The sequence below is a fragment of the Mirounga angustirostris genome, unplaced genomic scaffold (assembly GCF_029215605.1).
Source record: "Mirounga angustirostris isolate CCGP_5_RB_7025 unplaced genomic scaffold, mMirAng1.0.hap1 SCAF_2, whole genome shotgun sequence".
Classification (NCBI taxonomy): Eukaryota; Metazoa; Chordata; class Mammalia; order Carnivora; family Phocidae; genus Mirounga; species Mirounga angustirostris.
Window position 1 is genome coordinate 118,355,402 of NW_026991710.1, and position 22,045 is coordinate 118,377,446.

Here is a 22,045-nt window from a genome sequence, read left to right on the forward strand (position 1 = left end):
AATAATAGAGAATTTCGTTTACATTTTTTAGCCTTTAACTTTCAAACTATTACCAAACTGTTTACTCCCACTCTGTCTTAAGCATCATTTGTATGGAAAAAATCAGCCTACTGCTTTCTTTAAGAACAGGCAAGTCATTAATTGATCCAATGTGTTGGCAGTTCTGGAGAACCTTTTTAGACAGGAACAAATGATGCCTCTTTCTGTTCAAAGAAGCCAAGTTTAACATTTCATGCATACGCACAGAGAAACATTTAAGGGAATCCTGCTAATTAGCTAACAATCCTCTTGGAATTTACAGAACCAAAAAAAACCTTCACAACCCCTCAGGTCAGAGTTTAGATATTAAATGTTTAAAGATACTTTACATGACCTAAAGTGCTCCTCCATGGTTCTCCAAATCCTTGAATATCATAAAGTTTAAGTAGTGCTCCTAGGACTCAATGTTGGGGTACAATCTTTTCCCCCACAAAACTGCTGAGCTCCAAGAAAATATATCAAGTGTTCCTAAATGCTGTATCATAGCGTTTCTAAGTGAACTGCCTCTCCTCTTCATTAATTAAGGGGCTGCATTTTTCTGGCCTATGTGTTAAAAAGCACTGAACTTTCCCCATTTCACCTGTTTGTGTTAAGTTTGACAGGTTCCTTGTTGAAGGCAGCTGGTGTTGATTACCAGAGGCAGACCAAAGCTATACCTCATTAACAGGTGATAACAGCTCTCAGAAGGAAAACTTGTTCCCAAGAATGCACCACCCCCCCAACAATACAGCCAAAGCTTAGTGTTTCATTTCAGTAGCATCACTGTTTATTAAGAAAATGACATTTTTGATCAGGCAACTCCAGTCAGAAAATGCATCTGTCATTTCTATCCCCCCGCCCCCTTACGGATGCTACGGCCTCAACCCAGGAACCCCTCTGGGGAAGGAGGGCCCAACTCAAGAAGGCCAGTCTGCTAAAAGTAGCTGGTTATGGCGGAGAAGCCTGGAGAGGTTTTTTTGTTTTATTCCTACCGCGGAAGCAGTGGTTATGTCAGGCCTATGGATAAATAAATACGAGTTTCAGGGCAATAATGTATTTCTAGCCCTGGCACCCCTCAATCATTAAGAAAAGCTTATTCTTTCTACCCTGAAGTCGCCTCATTCTCGCCAAAAAGAAAGCCTTCAGCATAATCTCCCAATTAGGCAAAGGATAATGCAATACTGGAAAAGTAGGCATAACTTTATGGCCACCATGCTCTTCTTGGCTGGTGGAGGATTATTTACCATCGTGCCTGCACGTCAGCTTCTCCGAATGACACAGAGCACAGGACTTTTATTATTATTTACGATGTGCGTCAACCCAGCGGGGGGGGGCGGGGCTCTTAATCTCCCACGAAGGGCTGAAACCCGACTTGAAGGAGCAAGTTAGCGGTGGTGAGCTGCCAGCACCAGTAACCCTACCCGCCTCCTGACACACAAACGCCGGCATCAGGAGTGTACCTGATGCACACACTAGTGCAGAGCTGAGTTATCAGATCTACCGGTTCCAAACAGGTACGGGGCCGGTCAATAAATATGCAATATGCGAGCCCTGCTCCCAAACTTCCCCTTCCAGATCCTCCTCGGAAAAGTTAGCCCACCTCGGCTAACCCACGTCGCAGCGGCGCTATGCTAATCGGAACACACTCTCTGGTACCCCCCCCTTTCCCCGATCCGATTAGTCCTGCTCTGTAAACCCCCCGAAGTAACGCGAAGCAAAACTTAATAGGCACAGGCAACAGAGACGCGTCTTCTGCGCACACTTCCCAGAAAGGAGCTAAGAGGCAGGCGCTGGATCTTTCTCGGCGCCTACATCCCCTGGGGCTTCCCCTCCCCCGCGCCCGCTGCGCACCCGCCCGGGGCGCTTACCTGCATGGGACATGGTGATGGTCTCGTTGGTGTTGGAGCCCACGTTGAAGATGACCACCGCGGAGGCGTTCTGTAGGAACGCGTTCCGGATCTTATCCCTGTACGTGCAGTTGCCTTTGGGGATGAGGGCTATCCAGTTCTTGCCGTGGGCCGGGGCGGCGAACTTGGTGTTGGGGTCGCAGGCTAGGCGGTCGTGGGCCGAGCTGGCCATGACCACCTCCCCGCGGGCGTCCTGCTTGGGCGAGTGCTCCCCGTAGCGCCCGCACTCCGTCTTCTCGGTGTGCAGCTCGGTGCCGCCGCCGCCCGCCACTCCGGGCCCGGGGGCCGGCGCGGGCTCCGTGTAGGTGATGTTCACGAAGGCGGTGTACCATTCCTCCTTCTCAGCCACGGTGAAGTCCAGGCAGAGCAGATGCACGAAACAAAAGGAAAGCAGCCATGTTGAGAGAGCCAGACTACGGCACGCTTGGATGAGAGACCTTGCCATCTTTATCCGCCGGGGCCCCCTTCCCGCCCCCCGCGCCCTCCCCCCGCCCCGTCCCGTCCCTCCTCCCCAGCCCCGGCCAACCCCGGGCCGGCGGCTTCTCCTCCTCCTCCTCCTCCCGTTCACTCCGGGGACCCGAGGGCCCGCGGCCGGGATGCGCAGCCGCCGCGGGGGCCGGATTCCGAGCGAGGGGATGGCGCCGGCCCCTTCCCCTTTCAGCTGGAGCGTGGCGGCTGCATTTCGCTTCAGCGGCGCTGCAGGGGCGCGGGCGGAGGAGGCGCTTGGGCTTGCGCAGGGGTCCAGCGGCCGAGTGTCCGGCTCCTCGGCGCGGCTTCTGCTTCTCTCATAGGGGTGGCAGGGGCCCCAGGAGCTGCGGGGGGGCGGCTCCGCGCGCTCCGGCCCCGGCGGGGCGGGCGCGGCTGCTCGAAGCCCGAGGTGCTGCCGAGGGCGTCCCGGCCGCCGCCGCCGCCGAGCGCTCGGGTGAGTGGATCCGGCTGCTGGCGCGGCGGCAGCTTCTGCGGCGCGCCGGCTCCCTAGCGCTGGGGACGCTGCGCTCCTCTCTTCGCCGGGTGGCCGCACCCGGGCCACACTTGCCGGAGAAGGGGCGGCTCGGGGGCAGAGGGAGAGAGCGGCCGGAGGGGAGTACGAAGTCTGTGTATGTCCGTATATGTTTGTGTGTGTGTATAATGTATGCGTGCAAGGAGGAGCTTAGTGTGATGTCAAAGATTCTGGGGTCCGCTTGCCACGCTCCCTCGGTCTTTCTTGATGGGCGGCAGCGACCCCTGGCGGGTCCCAAATTCAACCCCGTCTCGGACTTGGTCCAGGTGGGGGCAAAAGGGGAAGCGACCCCCAGACCTATGCGTGCAGGAACAACTTCCTGCGCCTTAAATATAGCGAAACGAGCGTGCCTCTCGTAAACAACCTTATCCTGTGCAGGAGAACTGCAGCGAGCTCCCTCATTACCCACCCTAGGGCCAAAGGCTAAGGCAAATTGGTAGCGAGGGCCTTCCAACACCACACCTGGAGTATCTAGGGCAGTGACGATCAAATTTAAGTGTGTATAAGCATCACCTGGAGGGGGGATGTTACAGCTCAGACTGATGGGCCCTGCCACAGAATTTCTGATTCACTACATCTGGGTTAGGGCTCCAGAACATACCTAACAAGGTCCCAGGTGATGCCCATGCTACTGGCCTAGGGACCACTCTATTAGAGGGAGTATAGGTATGGGTTTCTTTCCTCCCATCTGGAAGCAAACATGTGACATTTGTTTTCTTACAAAATGGGTGTTTCTGTATAAGAAAAGAAACCGAGTGAGCTATTTCTCCACTGTGTTTATTTGGGTTGTCATGACTCGCAGTGTCAACAGGCAAGGGAGGTTTCTTTGTTATAGTGAGGTTATTGTTTATAGTGTGTTCTCCCGGTAGAGAGAGAGATCACAACTAGTCAGCAGAGAGTACAGCCCCTTCAAGTAGTGTTCTTCAAACGGACACAGCACAGTCCCTTGCCATTTAAATGTTTGGATGGTCGTTATACTTTACACCCACAGTTTCCTTGGCTGGAGATACCTGCCGTATAAAATCTCTAAGATAATTCGAGTGATGGTTCTCAATCACTCACGTTGAACTTCCCACCTGGCATTCTTTCAGAGAACCCAGGACTCAGTGATGAACAAAAGCCCGCCTTTTCCCTAAGACCTTAATATGTTGGCAGCTTTCTGTTAATGACAGTCCCCCAGCACAACCTCTCTTTTTCCAGCAGCAGTGCAAGCAGCTGGTGGCTGTTTGGGGGAGAGCAAGGAGCCCCAGCTATACCCAAATTGGAAGCAGGCACAAGAAGAACCACTTAGAAGAATTCGTCTCTATGGTATTTGATGTGCTGGTTTTGTGTGTTTTCCTAACTTACTCATTTTAGAAAATAGGCTTCTAGGCAATTGGGACAGTGCTTTTTATAGTACCTAATGCCAAGGAGGCAGACATGGAGACTGCCTGGCTGTTGGTCCCTGAATCACCAGAGATCCGAGGGAAGAGTTCATTGGCTGAAAACTCCTAGCTAGGTTCTGTGCAGATGTCTTAGCAAACCAAGGTGGTTCCCCAAACCTCTCTATCTCTTAGCAATTTTTCTCCAGCCACAACACTTGGGGAATCTGTGTCATTAAGAATGTATGATTACCGGGGTGCCTAGGTGGTTCAGTTGGTTAAGCATCTGCCTTCAGCTCAGGTCATGATCCTGGGGTCGAGCCCTGTGTCGGGGGGGGGGGTCCCTGCTCAGCAGGGAGTCTGCTTGTCCCTCTCCCTGTGCCCCTACCCCCACTTGTGCTCTCTATCTCTCTCAAATAAGTAAATAAAATCTTTTTTACAAATAAAAGAATGCGTGACTACCGCTTATCCTTTCTTTCTCTTAGAAAAGTTAGAGGTTAAAGAAATGACAGGGTCGAGGAGGCAGCATCCTGGCTGGGAGTTGATTAATTACAGGGACATTGGGCAAATGAGTAAAATATTGAATATAATGGGAACTAGGTTTCTTAGTGTTGGAAAAAATTTACAAATATGGAAAGAAAGAAAGCTCTGAAGAACTCCAGAAGTGTTGGATTAGTTTAAAAATGGATGTGAAATCACACACACATATATACCATACTCTTTTTATTCAGAGGCTGGAAACAATGGATACATCAAATGGCCAAAAGTTCTTGTTTTCTATGTCCCATCCTCCAGTAAAAGAAACCAGGGAAAATCCCCAGTAAGCTTGGAATCTCTCTCTTTTTTTTAAGATTTTATTTATTTATTTGACAGAGACAGAGACAGCGAGAGCAGGAACACAAGCAGCGGGAGTGGGAGAGGGAGAGCAGGCTTCCCGCGGAGGAGGGAGCCCGATGTGGGACTCGATCCCAGGACCCTGGGATCATGACCTGAGCCGAAGGCCAGACGCTTAATGACTGAGCCACCCAGGTGCCCAAGCTTGGAATCTCTTATAGCGCAGTGCTCAAAGCATTATGGCCAACATGCCAAAAGGACACATGAGCCAGCTGGATGGAGCTCCCACTGACCAAATTGGAACAATTCGAGTGTAAAAATAAATAATGATAGTAACTGATTACAACCTGTTGGATAAAACCGGAATCCATGAGTCTGTGCTAATATAAATGAATAAATAAATAGTAAATAGTGATAGAATAAATAGAGAAGGGACAGCTCTTCCTGATGGCAGAATTTGAACTAATAAGATTGATGAAAATAGAAAGTCACTATTCAGCAGTGTCGATTAATTCAGTCAAGAGTCAGTGGATGCTAAGGCTGGTGGGTGGATGTTTGATGTACAGCAGGATGTACAGTTAGCCTGGTCTTGAAGTACCTCCTGAAAATGCTTATTGATTACAAGGGGGGAAATAGTGGATGTATTGACGAGAACCCTGGAAGACACCAAATTGACCAGGGGAACAAGAGGAGCATCGCCGGTAGTAGAGTGAGTCACATCACGTGCCTCATGTGATGTGCTGACAAGAACACAGCATCATCTCTGTGACATTTCTCGCCAAGAAGGCCTGGCCTGAATCTGGACATGGGGAAACATTGGGTAGACCCAAGGTGAGAGGTAGCCTATAAAATGAAAGGTTTGTATTCTTTAAAACTCTTAAGCTCGTGAGAGACAGACAGAAGAACTAATCAATCCAAATCGAAGGAGACTCAAGAGCCATGATAACTCAATGCAACAAATGATCCTAGTTTGGCTCCTGGACCAGAAAGGAAAAATATAACAGTTGGCCAAAATTGAATGCAATCTGTGGATTGGATGGTAATGTCTTCCCAGTGCTGGTTACCTGATTTGGATGTGTATATTGTAGCTATGAGAAGAAGGTTCTTGTGGGAGGATATGCTCTGAAGTATCAAATAGTGATGAGGCATTCTGTCTGCAACTTGCTCTTAGGTGGTTCAAAAAAAAAAAAAAAGATGATAATCTGTCTATAAGATCTTGGTTTCCACTAGCCACTATTGCAGAGAAGCTGGAACCCAATTCATGATAAAATAAAAAGTCAAAAGTCTACTTTGGAGGGGGGAGTGGTGAATAAATCTGTTTCCAGTTTTGTGCTAATGATTCTCTTCCTTTCCAGGAGCATTACTTGACCCATTGAGCTGGATGTACACTAGGGAATAGGACAGGTAAGGTTTTTGCTCTTGTGGAGTTTACATTCGGGGCTGGAAGAAACACATTCTTTTATGTTTTAGATTATACCAAGTAATAACAAGTGCTAGTGAAGAAAATGGCAGAGTGAGAAAGGGTGACCTATTTCATATAAGGTGCTATTTTACATCAAGGTCAGTGGCTCTGATTCCATGACCTTTGAACAGAATCCTCAAAGTATGGGATCTCTGTGTATATTTGGGGGACTGGTTGTACCTGGAAGAGGGAAGCATGAATACAACAGCTCTGAGGTGAGACTGTATTTGCTGTGCTCGAAGAAGAGCAAGGAGACCACTAAGGTTGGAGAGGAGTGAGAGAAAGAGAAAAAGGCCAGAGAGCCGGGTGGCTCATCATACAGTCTTGGGGTCCAAGGTAAGAACACCTTGGATTTTATTCTGAGTGGGAGGAAAAGCCTTTGGAGAGTTTTGAGCAGGGAAATGACATAGTCTGACATATTTTAAGAGGTTTATTCTGGCTGTATTGGCACAAGAATGGGAGCAAAGAGAACAAGCAGGCATTAATAATAATAATTCAGGAAGCAGCGGATTGTGACCTGTGCTAGAAAGGTGGCAGTGAACAAGGGGAAAAGCAATTAGATCCTTAGCATATTTTGAAGATGGAATAAGCAGTATTCTCTAGTGCGTTTAAAATGTAGGATGATGGGGCGTCTAGGTGGCTGAGTCGGTTAAGTGCCTGATTCTTGATTTCTGCTCAGGTCATGATCATGGGGTCATGGGATGGAGCCCTGCATTGGGCTCCATGTTCAGCGGGGAGTCTGCTTGGGATTCTCTCTCTCTCTCTCCCTCTGCACCTGCCCCCTTCTCTCAAATAAATAAATCTTAAAAAAATAAAAACAAAATACAGTGTGAAAAAAAAGAGGATTTCAGAAGGACTCTACAGTTTGGAGCCAAAGCAACTGGCACAATGGAGTTGTCATTTTCTGAGATGAGAAAAGTTGTCAGAGGAGCTGGTTGAGGTCAGAATCAAGAGTTTTGAATAGGAGGTTCGAGGTGCCTAGAGATATCCGAATGGCAATTTCATATAATTCGCTTCAGCATAGACTCCCAGAAGGAAGATGGCTGGATCAAAGCACATGAACAGTTTTCAAGTTATTGACACATGCAGGATGGCTAAACTGCTTTTCTAAAGGTTGGCCTCACTTGATATCCCATGTCCTGGAGTAAAGTGAGCTCCCTAAGTTTTGAAATATCACCAGAAGACAGCTTAGTGGTGAGTCCCAACTGGAAGGGGGACTCTCTCCACCAGCCAAGCAGCCCAGGCCAAATAGAATTTATCAGTTTCTCCAGGGCTCTTTAGTGGAGGAAGATATTCTTTTTTTTTTTTTTTAAAGATTTTATTTTTATTATTTATTTGACAGAGACACAGCGAGAGAGGGAACACAAGCAGGGGGAGTGGGAGACGGAGAAGCAGGCTCCCTGCAGAGCGGGGAGCCCGACGCGGGATTCGATCCCAGGACCCCGGGATCATGACCTGAGCCGAAGGCAGTCGCTTAACCGACTGAGCCACCCAGGTGCCCGTGGAGGAAGATATTCTTGTTTTGATAAAGGGTAGAGGTAGATCTGACTTAAATGCATGAAACGTGCATGTGTCTGAGTCAGAAACAAAGAGCAACCCCAGCAGAGAATGCCAGAGCCCCGTTTCTCCAAATGTCAGCCAATAGGACTTTCCTTATGGAGCTCTCCGCCTTGACATTGCCTTTGCATCTTGCCATTAATGTGCACTGCTTCTTCAAAAGAAATTCCACCATAGACTTCAAAAAAAAAACTTGTTTTAAGTAATCTCTACACCCAATGCAGGACTCAGACTCACAACCCCGAGATTGAGTCACATGCTCTAACAACTGAGCCAGCCCGGTGCCCCTTTCCTGCAGACTTTTAAAAAATTAATGTAAACATTTTAAAATACATTTCCTCCTACATGTGCATATTTTAATGATCTAATAGAGTTTAATGTGGAGAAGTTTCAATATACAGGGTTTGATCTATATTGTATTTTTCATTTTACATTGATTGTAATTTTTAAAAATCGATGCCCATTTAATTTTTCAGCATAGGTCCTTTTTTTCACAGTGAGTTCCTAAATAACTATCCCCATGACTGACAGGAAGGGAAACCCTTCAGAACGTGACTGTGAAGGGGGAAGAATCTTCAAAATATAATAAGGGATTCACAGGCCCGTATGTGTAAGGACTGGCATTATTTTTTAAATTGATTTCCTATGGAGAAACAGCCTATGGTATTTAGTTTCATATGGTCTGTCCTAAAGATATTTTCCTTTTCCCCATCTTCCATATTTGTTTGGAGGGGAAGTACAATGCGCTGGAGTAGAGGAATGAGGGCTTTAATACCAGGCGAACCAGGGTTAGAGCCTCAGTCCTGCCCCCGGGGGCGATTTCACCTTGCTGAGACACAATTTTCTCTTTAAACCTGGAGTGATTACACCGCCTCCCAGGACTGTTGGAAGATTCTCAAGGGCAGCAAATGTTGGGCACATAGAAAAGTGAGAGAGACTCCAAGGACAGGTCAGGACAAGAGGAATAGGAGTGAACAGAATCTAGAAAATTTAGTGTCCAGAAACATTTAAAGAAAGTCAATTTATTCATTTATGTGTATGCAGTCACCTAACTTGTGTTCGTTCCTGTGCTGGATGCTAAGAGGTAGAGGACCTCTTTCAAGGAATTCAGAATCTGGTTTTTGGGACAGACATTATCATCCAAGGGGACTGTGAAAGTAGAATGCGGTAGCTTTTAACCAGATATATAAGAAGAATTCAGTGAGAACAAAAAGAATTCTACATGGAAGTGACAAAATGCAGGGAAGATTGAACCAGGTTGATTCTGTATCACATTTAACAGAGATAACTTTACTGAGGACTGGGACTATTCCTGCTTATATTCCAAGCATCTGCTAAAATGTCTAATGATACAGTAAGCATTAACACATGTGTTGAGTAATAAATAGTAATGAAGAGTTTCAACTTTTTTTTTTTAGACGGTGGGGAAGGGCAGAGGGAGAGGGAGAGAGAGAACCTTAAGCAGGCTCCACAACCAGCAGAGCCCAACCCCGGGGCTCTATCTCACAACCCTGAGATCATGACCTCAGTCGAAATCAAGAGTCAGATGCTTAACTGACTGAGCCACCCAGGCGCCCCAAGAGTTGCAACTTCTGAGCACTTAATATATATGCAGGCACTATTTCTTCTAAGCACTTTACATAGATGGTCTTATTTAATTCTTGGGATGACTTTATGAGGTAGGTATCATTGGTCCCATTACATAAATGAGGAAACAGAAACTCAAAGAAGCAGAGTAACCTGCCTGAGGACATGCAACTAGGAACTGCAGGAGTGGGGATTTGATTACCAGAAGTCTGTCTCCAGGCTCTGGGCTTAAGAGCTATACTACCACATTGGTATTCTCTTTGCTTTAGCTATTCACCATCTTGTTCATTAACTTGACTCCATCTTATAATTCCACTTCTTTTGCCTCTGGTCAATTTCTTTGTTCACTGCAGTCAGGCTGTGTTCACTTTTACCTCCATCCATAGGCAATTTACCACGTTACTGGTGAGGGGCTGTCCTGCTTCTCTGTGACCCAAGTACTAGCTACACAGGCAGAGCGGGAGAACTTGCGGCATCCAACAATCCCCGTAATTTACTTACTTACTTACTTACTTACTTACTTACTTACTTACTTACTTATTTATTTATTTATTTATTTATTTATTTATTTATTTATTTATTTATTTATCTTAGAGTGAGAGACAGATTGAGCATGCTAGCGTGGGGAGGAGCAGAGGGAGATGGACAAGCAGACTCTGCACTGAGCACAAGCCAGACTGGGGGCTCCATTGAAGGACCCGGAGATTACCACCTGAGCCAAACCAAGAGTCGGAGGCTCAACGGACTGAGCCACCCAAGCGCCCCACCCCCACCCACCCCATCCCACCCCCGCCCCAACTTCTGCTGCAAGTGCTAGCTACAGATGGAAATGGAAGGTTATAGAAAGTTTCCTTGGAGAGTGTGCAGAAAAGTAACAATATTCCTTTCTTGGCTCTTCGTTCCCTTACCAATTTCTCAAATTTCAGAACAATTGCATACTTTGCTAAAAATAACCTTTTTTTCTTTTTTGTTCCTTTGAATTATCAAATGAGCTCCTCTTAGTTCAGTCTTTGATACAATTTTGACTTTTAATTTGGGCGTCTTTATCCTTCTCATTAACCAGAACCTTTCCAAACAATTTTATGGCATGAAATGTTTTGAGTGACTAGAAATGGAAAGTCAGCCTAGAAAAATTCACTTGGGACTTCAGCCAAAACCAACAGAGAGCTTTTTCACCACAATACATCTGTTTCTTTTTACTTTTTCATATTATTTTTTCATATGGTTATTCGTTGTTGTTGTTTTCTTTTCTAAGTGATTATGTTTCATTGGGGACATTTTTAAAAACTGGCTTCTTTTTGTTCTCCATGCTTTTAAAGATCATTTTATCCTCTTTCACCAGAAAGCTGGGATGGGAGAGGATGTATCTACGGGCCAAGACACTCAGAGGATTGCATGCTGACTGACCGTAACAGCTGTTAAGACACCAGCAGCTTTCAACTAGACTTGGTTAGAATTCTCGGGGGAGAGAATCCAGGCCCTTTCCTGCCCTTGCCATTTGGCCGCCATTTGGGAGGATGCGTTTATAGTTTCCCTTTTAGGATGAAGCCCATTGCCATGGGGCAGGTGAATAGCTATCAGCACAATTGAGGGAGAAGGCCTCAGGCCTGAAGGACACAGGTGTCAGCGTCTTAATCCCAGCTTTGTGCCTAATTTGCTATGTAGGTCAAGACTGCAGGACGACTAATCATACTTTCCTTTTAACACTAATTCCTAAACATCCATTGAGCTGTGGTCACACGGACCCATCCCAAGACCACAGCATTAATATATTTCCACTGACTGATTCTCTCACCACATGGTAAGGTCACTGAGTAGGAACAAGGGATAGAAAATAACATTTGTGTGTTTCGCCCCATCAGCCAGGCTCTCTGCTGGTTGTCATCTAAGTTATCCAGGCTGAATTCTTGCCACAGTGCTGCCAGTGACTAACGTGGGAGCCGAGACCGCCCCTCCTGAGTCTCTTTGGTCTTCTGTAAAATGAGGGTGTCAGAACTGATGATTTCTACAGACCCCTCCAACTCTCACTCACTGTGAATTTCATGATTCTCTCAATCCGGTCACATACAACCGTGTATTTCCTTTCCTATTATTGATGCTCTTAGGCTTGACTCTGTTAATGTCTCCCAATGGATCCCAAGAACGAACTTGGAATTTCTAGCTACTCAATACTTTTGACAGAAGAACAGATCTCCTGTCTTTGGACATGCCTTCCTCCTTGAGTAGGATGGGAATGAAACTTTGAGAAAGGCGACACTACCATGCCCAGCCAGTTCATCCCGTTACACCATGGAGAGCACTGGGGTGACAGGAGTTAAGGAGAATTCCCACTCATATCTATTATTATCCTTTATCATCGCAAATCTCACTAAACTTAGCACCCAAGAGCAGGAATTAAAATATTCTTGTGCTGGTTACACTTTTCTTTCTACTCCTTTTAATTGTGTTAGTTTTCTCTTTTAATTGGCCTAGTTTCTATTATATTTGATTTCATAAATCTATACCCATTGTTTTTCTGGACTAGGCACTGGCTTAATTACTGCTCTTGAGTGCTAAGTTGAGTCAAAATTTCCTAATAGGGCATAAAAGGAAACATTGGATTAAGAAGTTTTTTTGTTTGTTTAATAAAAAAAAAATAAAGACAATTTGTCCTTAGACACAAAGTAAATATTAACTGTTAACTGCTATAACTTACTATTACTTCTGCTTATGAGGCATTAAATGAGGATCCTAAGGGTGTAATGAACTATAGTGGGAACTATTCCTGTGCTATTAAAGCAAATAGTTGGCAAGGACTCACTACTAGATGGAAAATAAAAATATACATTCATACACATATATATATGTGTGTTTTTTTGGTGCATATCTAACTTTCTCACCAACTGTAGGAGTGATCTTGGTGATTTTTAAAAATTTAAATTCACATATAGAAATTTGATCATACCTAGTAAGAGTGTAAAATTTTCAGATTTTTACTGACTTTACCCTTAATTTTTAATTCTCAGTTCACATCCTCAGATTTATTGGTGATGATAGCTGCAGGAAAGAGGACATTCAGATCACCTCATTTAGGTCCAGATCTCAACCTCTGGAGTAAATTAATATTCTCAACCCTGGCTACACACTGGAATCACCTAGGAAGGTTTTTTGTTTTGTTTTTGTTTTTGTATAATAGCTACAGAGATTTGGATTTAGTTGACCTGAGGTGGGGCTCTGACGATGGTAATTTTAAAAGCAACCCAGGCTGAGAACCACGGATAATTTGGATAATTAAAAAAAAAAAAGAAAGAAAAGTGTGGATTTAAAAAAATAATAATGGGTAATAACTGTTACACCTCAACTCCCACACTGGTCAGTGTTCATAATTAGCTAAATAATTTCCTAAACTTTACCTAGATTAGGTGTGTTATATCAGTTTTTAAATGACAAATAAAACTATAGAATTTAAATAGTTTACAAAATACTATTAAGGTGACAAAAAGAAAATAAACACTGGCCTATGAAGCAATAAATACAAATTGAGTTAGAAATATTTTCATTTAAAATGAATAAGGTGAAACTAATAAAAATATGCAAAGTATATAATATTCTGAAGTCTAGCTTAATATGAGGCAGGCAATAGAGAAACATAAAGCTATTACAAAGACAATTTTATTTTTTTATTTTTTAAAATTTGTTTCAAGATTTTATTTATTTATTTGAGAGAGAAAGAATGAGAGATAGAGAGCATGAGAGGGAGGAGGGTCAGAGGGAGAAGCAGACTCCCCGCTGAGCAGGGAGCCTGATGCGGGACTAAATCCTGGGACTCCAGGATCATGACCTGAGCCGAAGGCAGTCACCTAACCAACTGAGCCACCCAGGTGCCCTACAAAGACAATTTTAAAATAAAGGAACTCAACAGACTATATGGCTAAAATATACATGGATCATTTCCCATTAATACGAGTGTGTGTGTCTGTGTGTGTGTTCTTGTGAATAGTATAGTTGACCATTTATCACAGAATAACTTCTGTGAGCTGGCCAATGATTTACAGCCTATTTCAACTCTTGCTATATTTGGCATGGTTACACTAATGAATAATCTTTAAAACCGGGTATTACGAAAAGAAAAAGAAAACCTCATTATCTGGTATATAGACAAAAAAGGAAAGACAGAAATCATATCATCTCTTCACCCAAAATAAAGTCTCTCGTGGGTCAAGGCCTATTTGGATGACTGTATATTATGGGAGATTCAAAGCTCAGGTTCTACCATGGATCAAGTTCCCCATTTTCATATCTTGTGGAGATTTTGAGGAATCAAGTTGTGTCCCAGGGTGTCATTGTGTCAGGACAGATGTAGCAGCCACCATCAGCTGCCTGGAGTTCAGACATTTTCATTGTCCAGCTGCCTCCCACCTACTGCGCATTGGGACATAACCAGCCTCTTTCTGGTCCCTTTTCCTGATACATCAGAAAGAAGAACTTAACTTTACTGGTTAAATCTTCCTAAGATTCAGGAAGAGGACATGTTCTAACCAAGAATTGGATTTACTGTATTACTTAGGGATACACATTTAATGAGTCACAAACAGGGTTGGTCCACTTGATGGAGTCAAAGCAATTTTCAATTCACATCACACCGTGAATCTCAATAATAGAGCCTTTGACCCTATTTTCCTGGGGAGGAAAAACATCTGCAGGTGAAACATTCCTTGTAGAGATTGAAACCTTCTTCAACACTTTTTATTCTCACCTCCATTATTATATGATCATGAAAGAATAATTGTTTGCCTAATTAAAAAATGTTCACCTTGTCATTCATAGAATTTTAATTTTGTTGTTTAGGAAAAGGGGTCAGCACGTGAGTATGATCACATAATATGAATCAACATCCTTAAAGTATAGGTTAGGCTATCTTCTCATTTCTGAATGAGGAACTGCCTGCTGGGAGTCCCTAGGAATGATATATAACAACTGTAATTACCAGTGATCTGGTTCACAGAAAAACTTGTTGAGGATGTAATTCAAGGGTAAAAATATCAACATTTGGGATGAGACTGCACACAGATCCCCACAAAGTTGCAAAACTTGGAGCATTCTTAGATATGAAACTTACCAAATAGCCCTGTTGGCATCCATCCTATAGGTCCTGTATCTCACACAAGGCAAGTTTCTTATCTGCATCAAGAGAACTATACAATCTGTTGGAGGTTTAAGGAATCTATAAATAACACCCACTTTCTACTCCCAAGATTAGAACAAATTGAGAGGTAGATTAGGATTCAGACAGGTAGAGGCAATATATTAGCTTTATTACTGGTAAAATCTCTTTAGAGAATGTGACTGTATGTGTTATAAGTAATGCTGTTTTGTCAACAAACCAACCTTAACATCTTAATAGCTTAATACAACAGAAGTTTGTTTCTTGCTCATGTGAAATCCAATAAGGATGTTCCTGTTTGGTAGGGGCCCTTCCATATGGTCATTCAGCGATCTTCTGTCATGTGGGTCCAGCATCCCCTAGGGACTTGGAGTGTTTTTCTGAAGACTCTAGATCTAGCCAATAGACTGGGAAGAGAGTGTAAAAGATTACACAGGAGGTTTTTATGAGCCCATAGTGGAAGGGGCACACATCAGTTCAGCTCACATTGGGTTACCTTAGTCACGTGGCCTGACCTAACACTGAGGAGGACCGGGAACATTGGGAATTTAGTCTACGTCCAAAAGGTAGAGGAAATGGATTTTGGCGAAAACAGCAGTCTTGGCCAACACAATGAGATCTCAAGCAAGTGGGCCTGCTAAGATTTCCTCCCGGAATTAAGGAGACTCATCCCTGCAGGGCAGCCCCTGCCTCACTGGGGCTCATAGCCTGGCTGCCAGGAGAGGCTCAGAGCACACCCTCTCTGTAGGCAGGTTCCAGAGAGTGGGCAGGAAAGGGTGGATTGAATAATACTCATTTTTTCTTCTCATCTCATTGGTCAGAGAAAGGGGGAAGAGAGAATCCTGGAATGCTGGTCCAGGAGAATGATGCCCCTTGGAAATAGTCTTTATTCTATTCTACCCTGGCCTCCCTGACAAGCTGCCTGAGTAAAACAGAAGACATGTGATGTCAGTCCTTTGCTCAGAAGCCTCCAGTGGTAGTCCATCCCACTCCGGTTGGGGTGGAAAAGAAGGTTTTTAGAATGGCTTATGTGGCCCTCCGGGAACTGGCTGCCCCAGTCAACATCCCTATATCCCAGTCCCCACTGTACCTTAACATCCTCTTGGCTCACTCTGCTGCAGCCGCTCTGGTCTCCTTGCTGTTCCTTGTGGATGCCTCTCACCTCAGGGTCTCCTCACTGGCTGTTCCCTCTGGAAAGCTGTTCTCCAAAGGTATCCATGTGGCTCACCGCTTTACCTTCTCCAAACTTGTTCAAATCTTTGCTTGGCTGATCACTTCGTTATAAATGGACCCACTTCCTTTCCTGCTCTTCCCCCACCCCCACATAGTAAACAGTTCATTTTGTTTAGGGTCTTTTTCCTCTCTTTCTTTTCCCCCTCACTCCAATGGAATTTAAATTATAAGAAGGCAGGGATTTTCATCTACATTCTTTACTGCTGTAACTCGAGGACCAGGATTAGTTCTTGAGATGTAGTACACACTGACTAAACAATTCTGGAATGAATGAATGAATTAGGTATATTAAGTTAATTTTTTGTTTTTTATTTTATTTTATTTTTTCATTTTTAAAAAAGATTTTATTTATTTGAGAGAGACAGAGATAGGGAGAGAGTACAGGAATGGGAAGAAGAGAGAGAAGCAGGCTCCCCACTGAGCAAGGAGCTGGACTCAGGACTCGATCCTAGGACCCTGGGATCATGACGTAGCTGAAGGCAGATGATGAACAGACTGAGCCACCCAGGTGCCACAATTTGTTTTTTACAGTTGTTAAAGAATTGTAAGAATAACTCAGAATAAACCCAGCTTTACATTTTAACTTATTTAAGCAATGTTATTATAAAAGTAATTTAAGTCAACACTTAACTCTTTGAAATACACTATTCCAACTAGGTTGATAATAATCTGGAAGAATCAGAGAGTTGCAGTAATATTTGATTTGGGAGGAAACTTAAGTAATATCTAATCTAACGTTTTACCTAAAAATAGAACAATTCCAGCATTATGGGAGCGGTTTTGTTTGTTTTAAAATTTTCTGTGGCTCCTTGTCTGCCAAGTTTCCAGGCTTTTATGGGCAGGGGAATGATTTTTTTAATCTTCATCACATTTGTATTTACAAATAATTTGAAATTCCCTGAGGAAGCCAATGTGTTGCTGTGATAAAATAAAATTCTTCACGAAAATTTCCTTATTATACCAGCTTCACATTTCATTCAGAAATGAAAAGCTGTTCTAATGGATTTAACAGATAGGTATTGTCGGGAAAAATTCTTGGAAAAAAGCATGATGTCAGTCTGCCGTGTGCTCTTTTACAAATCTTTCATTTATGTCCAAAGAAATATGTAGTTTAGTAACAGTGATAAAATTGTCATTTACTCAATTTTAACAATGGCTTTTACGCCATCTATTAATCCCTCTCAAGCAATTTGGGAAGTGTTGCTATGAATCATTAGAAACACATGAAGGTTTGAACTGTGAAGTTTTATTAGAGAATTCTGTTATGCCACAGGGACTCTTCAGTGGGTAACACAATGCCAGGATGAAATTCACTTAGGAATTCAGTTCTATTGCCTATGTCACTAGAGGGTGGATTAAACACCCACACTGTGAAATTTTGTCTAGTTCTATGAAAAGAAAACATGAGAATTCTTTTCCAAAGTTAGTAAGTTTTAAGATGAACAGAGCTAAATAGTTCATCTATGAGGGAATTGTCTGCCCTCTTGAAAAAACGAATATGGAATATCTGAATATTATTTCAGTCTGTGACATGACTTTGTTAATTTAATATAAAACATTGCCAATCACAGAGTGCCATCCATTTGTTTGTTTGTTTTTTACTATTTATTTTGTTATTTATATGTATAAAAAGAAGGTTAAATTTATTCACAGGCATTGCCCTCTGTTTTGCTGAAGTAGATAATGGATCTCACTCTGAATTGCATAATAAGGTCTTCCCAACCTTTGTATTTGTTTTATCCTCATTTTTAGGACCAACTCTCAATTTTATCCTGCCCCACAAGATGTTTGAGACACACTAACCACTTCTGGGGGATAAAAGAGGGAAGTTCAACCAATATTTTTATTGTTAGGATAAACTTCACTTCATGCTGTCCGTATATGTAATATCTTATGATGAGGAACACTTCAAATTAACCCGTGAAAACAATTCTAGGCTGTGTTTTTGAAGAACCAAAAGCATGTCCCCAGGAATCATTCGCATCTTAATTATACACTCTGCTTACAATATACATAATTATATTCTTTTTTTCCATGCCTTAAGCTGAGAAAGGTTTTTAATTCTTACAAGTGCTGGGGTATCCTATTATTAAAAATGTCAGAGCACTGTCTGGAGAAGTTGGTGGGGACGGGGAATCAATGCTTAGTTGTGTTGCCCCACCCCCACCCCAATTCATATATTGGAGCTTTAACTTCTTTTTTTTTTTTTTTTTTTAAGATTTTATTTATTTATTTGACAGAGAGAGATAGCAAGAGCAGGAACACAAGTAGGGGGAATGGGAGAGGGAGAAGCAGGCTTCCCGCTGAGCAGGGAGCTCGATGTGGGACTCGATCCCAGGACCCTGGGATCATGACCTGAGCCAAAGGCAGACGCTTAACGACTGAGCCACCCAGGCGCCCCTTTAACTTCTGGTACCTAAGAACGTGACTGTGTTTACAGAAAGGGTCTTTTTTCTTTTTCTTTTTTTTCCTTTAGAGAGTTGGGGGGGATGGGGGTGGCACAGAAGGGGCAGAGAGAGAGAGAATCTTAAGCAGGCTCCACACTGAGTGCAGAGCCCATCATGGGGCTCCATCTCACTACCCTGAGATCATGACCTGGGCTGAAATCAAGAGTCAGATGCTTAACTGACTGAGCTACTCAGGCGCCCCTTTTTAAAGAGGTAATTCAGTTAAAATGAGTCATTAGGGAGGGCCCTAATCCAACTGACTGGTGTCCTCATAAGAAGAGGAAATTTGGACACAGACAGGTACAAAGGGAAGACCATGTAAAGACACAGGAAGAAGATGATCATCCATAAGCCAAGGAGTCCTCAGAGGAAACCACCGCTGCTGACACCTTGATCTTGGACTTCTAGACCTCAGAACTGTGAGACAATAACTTCCATTGTTGAAAGCCTCCCAGTCTCTGGTACTTTGTTCTGGCAGCTTTCACCAAGTAATGCATAATAAAGTAATAAAGGTAAAACATCTTCAGTTGAGCATTCACCTATCCAAGTAAAAAGAAGATAGTGGGATAGTAGATTAAGAACAGTCCAGAGGGATGTTGGATCTCCATTACCTATTTTTCTATTTATTTCCCAACTGGATTGTGGTGCTGCTTGGAGCAGAGACGTTGTCTAATTTGCCTTTGCCCTCTGCACAACAGTGGGTGCTCCTACATCCCTCATGAATAGATCAATAGTTAGCTGGGGGAGGTATGTGGCAATGACACCCCGTGTGTGTGGGTGTGGGGTACTGTAGGGTTAAGAGAGCAGCCTCTGGAGCGAGACTGCCTGAGGTTGAATCTCAGATCTGCCACTTATCGGTCATCTGCTCTTGGGCAAGTTTCTTTATCTCTCTATGCCTCTGTTTCCTTGTGAGTAAAACAGAGATTGTCATTATACCCGCCTCATCAGTTTGCTGTAGTAAATGAGCACACACATATGAAAACACCTAGAATGGTTCTGGGCACAGAAAAGGCACCCAGGAAGTCTCTCTCTGCCATTAAATTAGTCATTTCAAGTACGTCTAGAGAATGTGTGACAGGGGCAGTTCTGTCTTCCTGGTTGACGTATAGCAGGATTCTGGGTCTGGGGATCCTGCTCTCAGTTCTTTGGTCCAACTCCAACTTTCATCCTTCCCAGTAAGCAGCCAAACCCTCCCCACTCTGGGAGAAGAACTGGCTTTTAGAAAGCTAAAAAGGAACTTTGCAGGCTGCATGATAAAGAGCAAGGTCATTTTGCCCTTCCTCAGCCTGCCTTTAGCTGAGCACTGTCCTGTTAGTAGGGTTGCTAAGGCAAGCAGTTCTCGCCACTTATTGGCAATGACTGTTCAGATCAGAAGGCTAAATACTAGGGGGATTGGGGAGGGGTTGAGAGGAGTCAGAGAACACACATACTTACAGATAAGTAAAGGCCAAAATCTCTGCCTTGCTTGACCTCCTTGCAATCCTGGTATATAGCTAGAGAGATTGACTATGCCCACGTGCAGCAGAAAACTCAAGCAGTGGTACTTAAAATGCAGACTGCAGACTTGAGTTCAAAGGGGACATAAATTAACAGATGAATTTAATTTGGGGAAAGCTTGTTTTAGAAAGTGAGCTCTTGGTAAGGTTTGATGGGTGAAAGAATATAAATTGGTAAAGACAAGGAATAGAAAAAAAAACATTATTAAATGAGAACCTATGTTTCAGATGCAATATCTCATTGGATCCTCTCAGTAAGCCTAGAGGAGGGTAGAGCTACCTCCATGCCTGGCACATGGTGACAGGAGATAAGAACTACATGCCTGTTCACAAAAATAAATGCTGAGGGATGGCATCCTTTGTCCTACTCAGATATGTGACCAACCTCCTTCATAAAGGTTTTTTGTCTTGTCTGAACTCCTATTGTTCCACTAATATGAGAATTACGGTATACAGTATACGCACTTGTAACTCTGAGCATACTCTATGGGTGATTAAAAGAAAGGAACCTAGGGCACCTGGGTGGCTCAGTTGGTTAAGCATCTGCCTTTGGCTCAGGTCATGATCCCAGGGTCCTGGGATCGAGTCCCTGTCGGGCTCCTGCTCGGTGGGAGCCAGCTTGTCTCTCTCCCTTTGCCCCTCTCCCCTGCTCATGCACGCGCACGTGCTTTCTCTCTCTTTCTCTCAAATAAATAAAATTTAAAAAAAAAAGGAGAGAGAGAGAAAGAAAAAGAAAGAAAAGGAAACCCAGCTCATGTCTCTGCTCACAGTCACAGACAGCTGCAGAAATTTCAGGTGTCACACGCAAACACAACATCCCCTCAAAAATGAGGCTGGGTACTTCTGATAAATAGCAAGAAAAATCTTTCCTCGTATGGCCACGCATGCCTTTGCCCCCAAGAAGACTTGGGTTGGGTCATATAACCAATGGCAAAATGCAGTCACTGAGAAAGAGAGTAGAAACATGACTGGCTTAGCCCCTAGGGATTCATAGCTCATAGGAGGGTGAGCCCCAGAACAAAACTAGAGCTCTGTCAGGAAGGGAGACTAGGCAAGGAAATGGCAACCAATGATGTCAACCTCTGAATTCACCACAGTCTAGCAGGACTTCATGTTTCTTTTTTCCAGTCCATTTGGAGTTGACTTCATATTTTAGCCTTCAGAAGGCAATCCATTTCTATTCCTGGGCCTGAACTGCTCTGCTGCCCATTCCTATATTGATCCCATGTACCTCAATTTTATTGGCATGTTTAAAAAACTCTAAGGAAGGAGCCATACATTGTAATAACATATGGCCACCTCCTATTTGCAGTGCACATTGTAGTCCAAAGAGGGCTCCTACCTGTAGTCTCATGGTTATTCACAACAGAGCTGCAAAAAGACCAAGGCTCAGGTAAGTCACAGGTGTCTTGTCCAGAGTTAAAACAGTTTTTAGTTTGTTGCATTTGCTCTCTGGCTCAGGTCTTCTGACTCCTTCCCCAGTGCCTCCCTCCAGTGCAGAGAACAGTGTGACAATAGAATAAGCATTCAGCACATATTTGTTGAATAAATGGATTCACATTCAAAATTTGCAAAAGTGTTGAGATGCCTGGGTGGCTCAGTCGGTTAAGCCCCAACTCTTGATCTCAGTTCAGGTCTTGATCTCAGGGTTGTGAGTTCAAACCCTGCATTGGGCTCCACACAGGGCATGGAACCTACTTTTAAAGAATCTGGAAAAGTGTGCATGTCATTTAAGTAATTTGTTTTTGGAGAGTTGGAGACAATATAAAGCATATAACAAGACTGCCACTGGAGGTCGCTATTATTTCACAAAAGGAGAATTTGTTCTCTGTCAGGAACAGCCTGCTCATTTTATTTTATTTATTTATTTTTTTAAAGATTTTACTTATTTATTTGACAGAGAGATAGAGAGACAGCACAAGTAGGCAGGGTGGCAGGCAGAGGGAGAGGGAGAAGCAGGCTTCCCGCTGAGCGGGGAGCCCGATGAGGGGCTCAATCCC

The 22,045-nt window shown here is 43.7% G+C and overlaps 1 protein-coding gene across 1 annotated transcript in view; it reads right to left on the reverse strand.

Annotated features, from left to right (window-relative positions):
• The window catches only part of RNF150 (ring finger protein 150), a 283,510-nt gene extending 280,474 nt beyond the window's left edge, over positions 1 to 3,036 (reverse strand). Inside the window, exon 1 of the mRNA XM_045880405.3 lies at positions 1,887 to 3,036. Coding sequence (XP_045736361.1) covers positions 1,887 to 2,370 — 484 coding nt within the window. The 5' untranslated portion in view covers positions 2,371 to 3,036. The remainder of the gene's footprint in view (positions 1 to 1,886) is intronic.
• Positions 3,037 to 22,045: the final 19,009 nt, after the last annotated feature.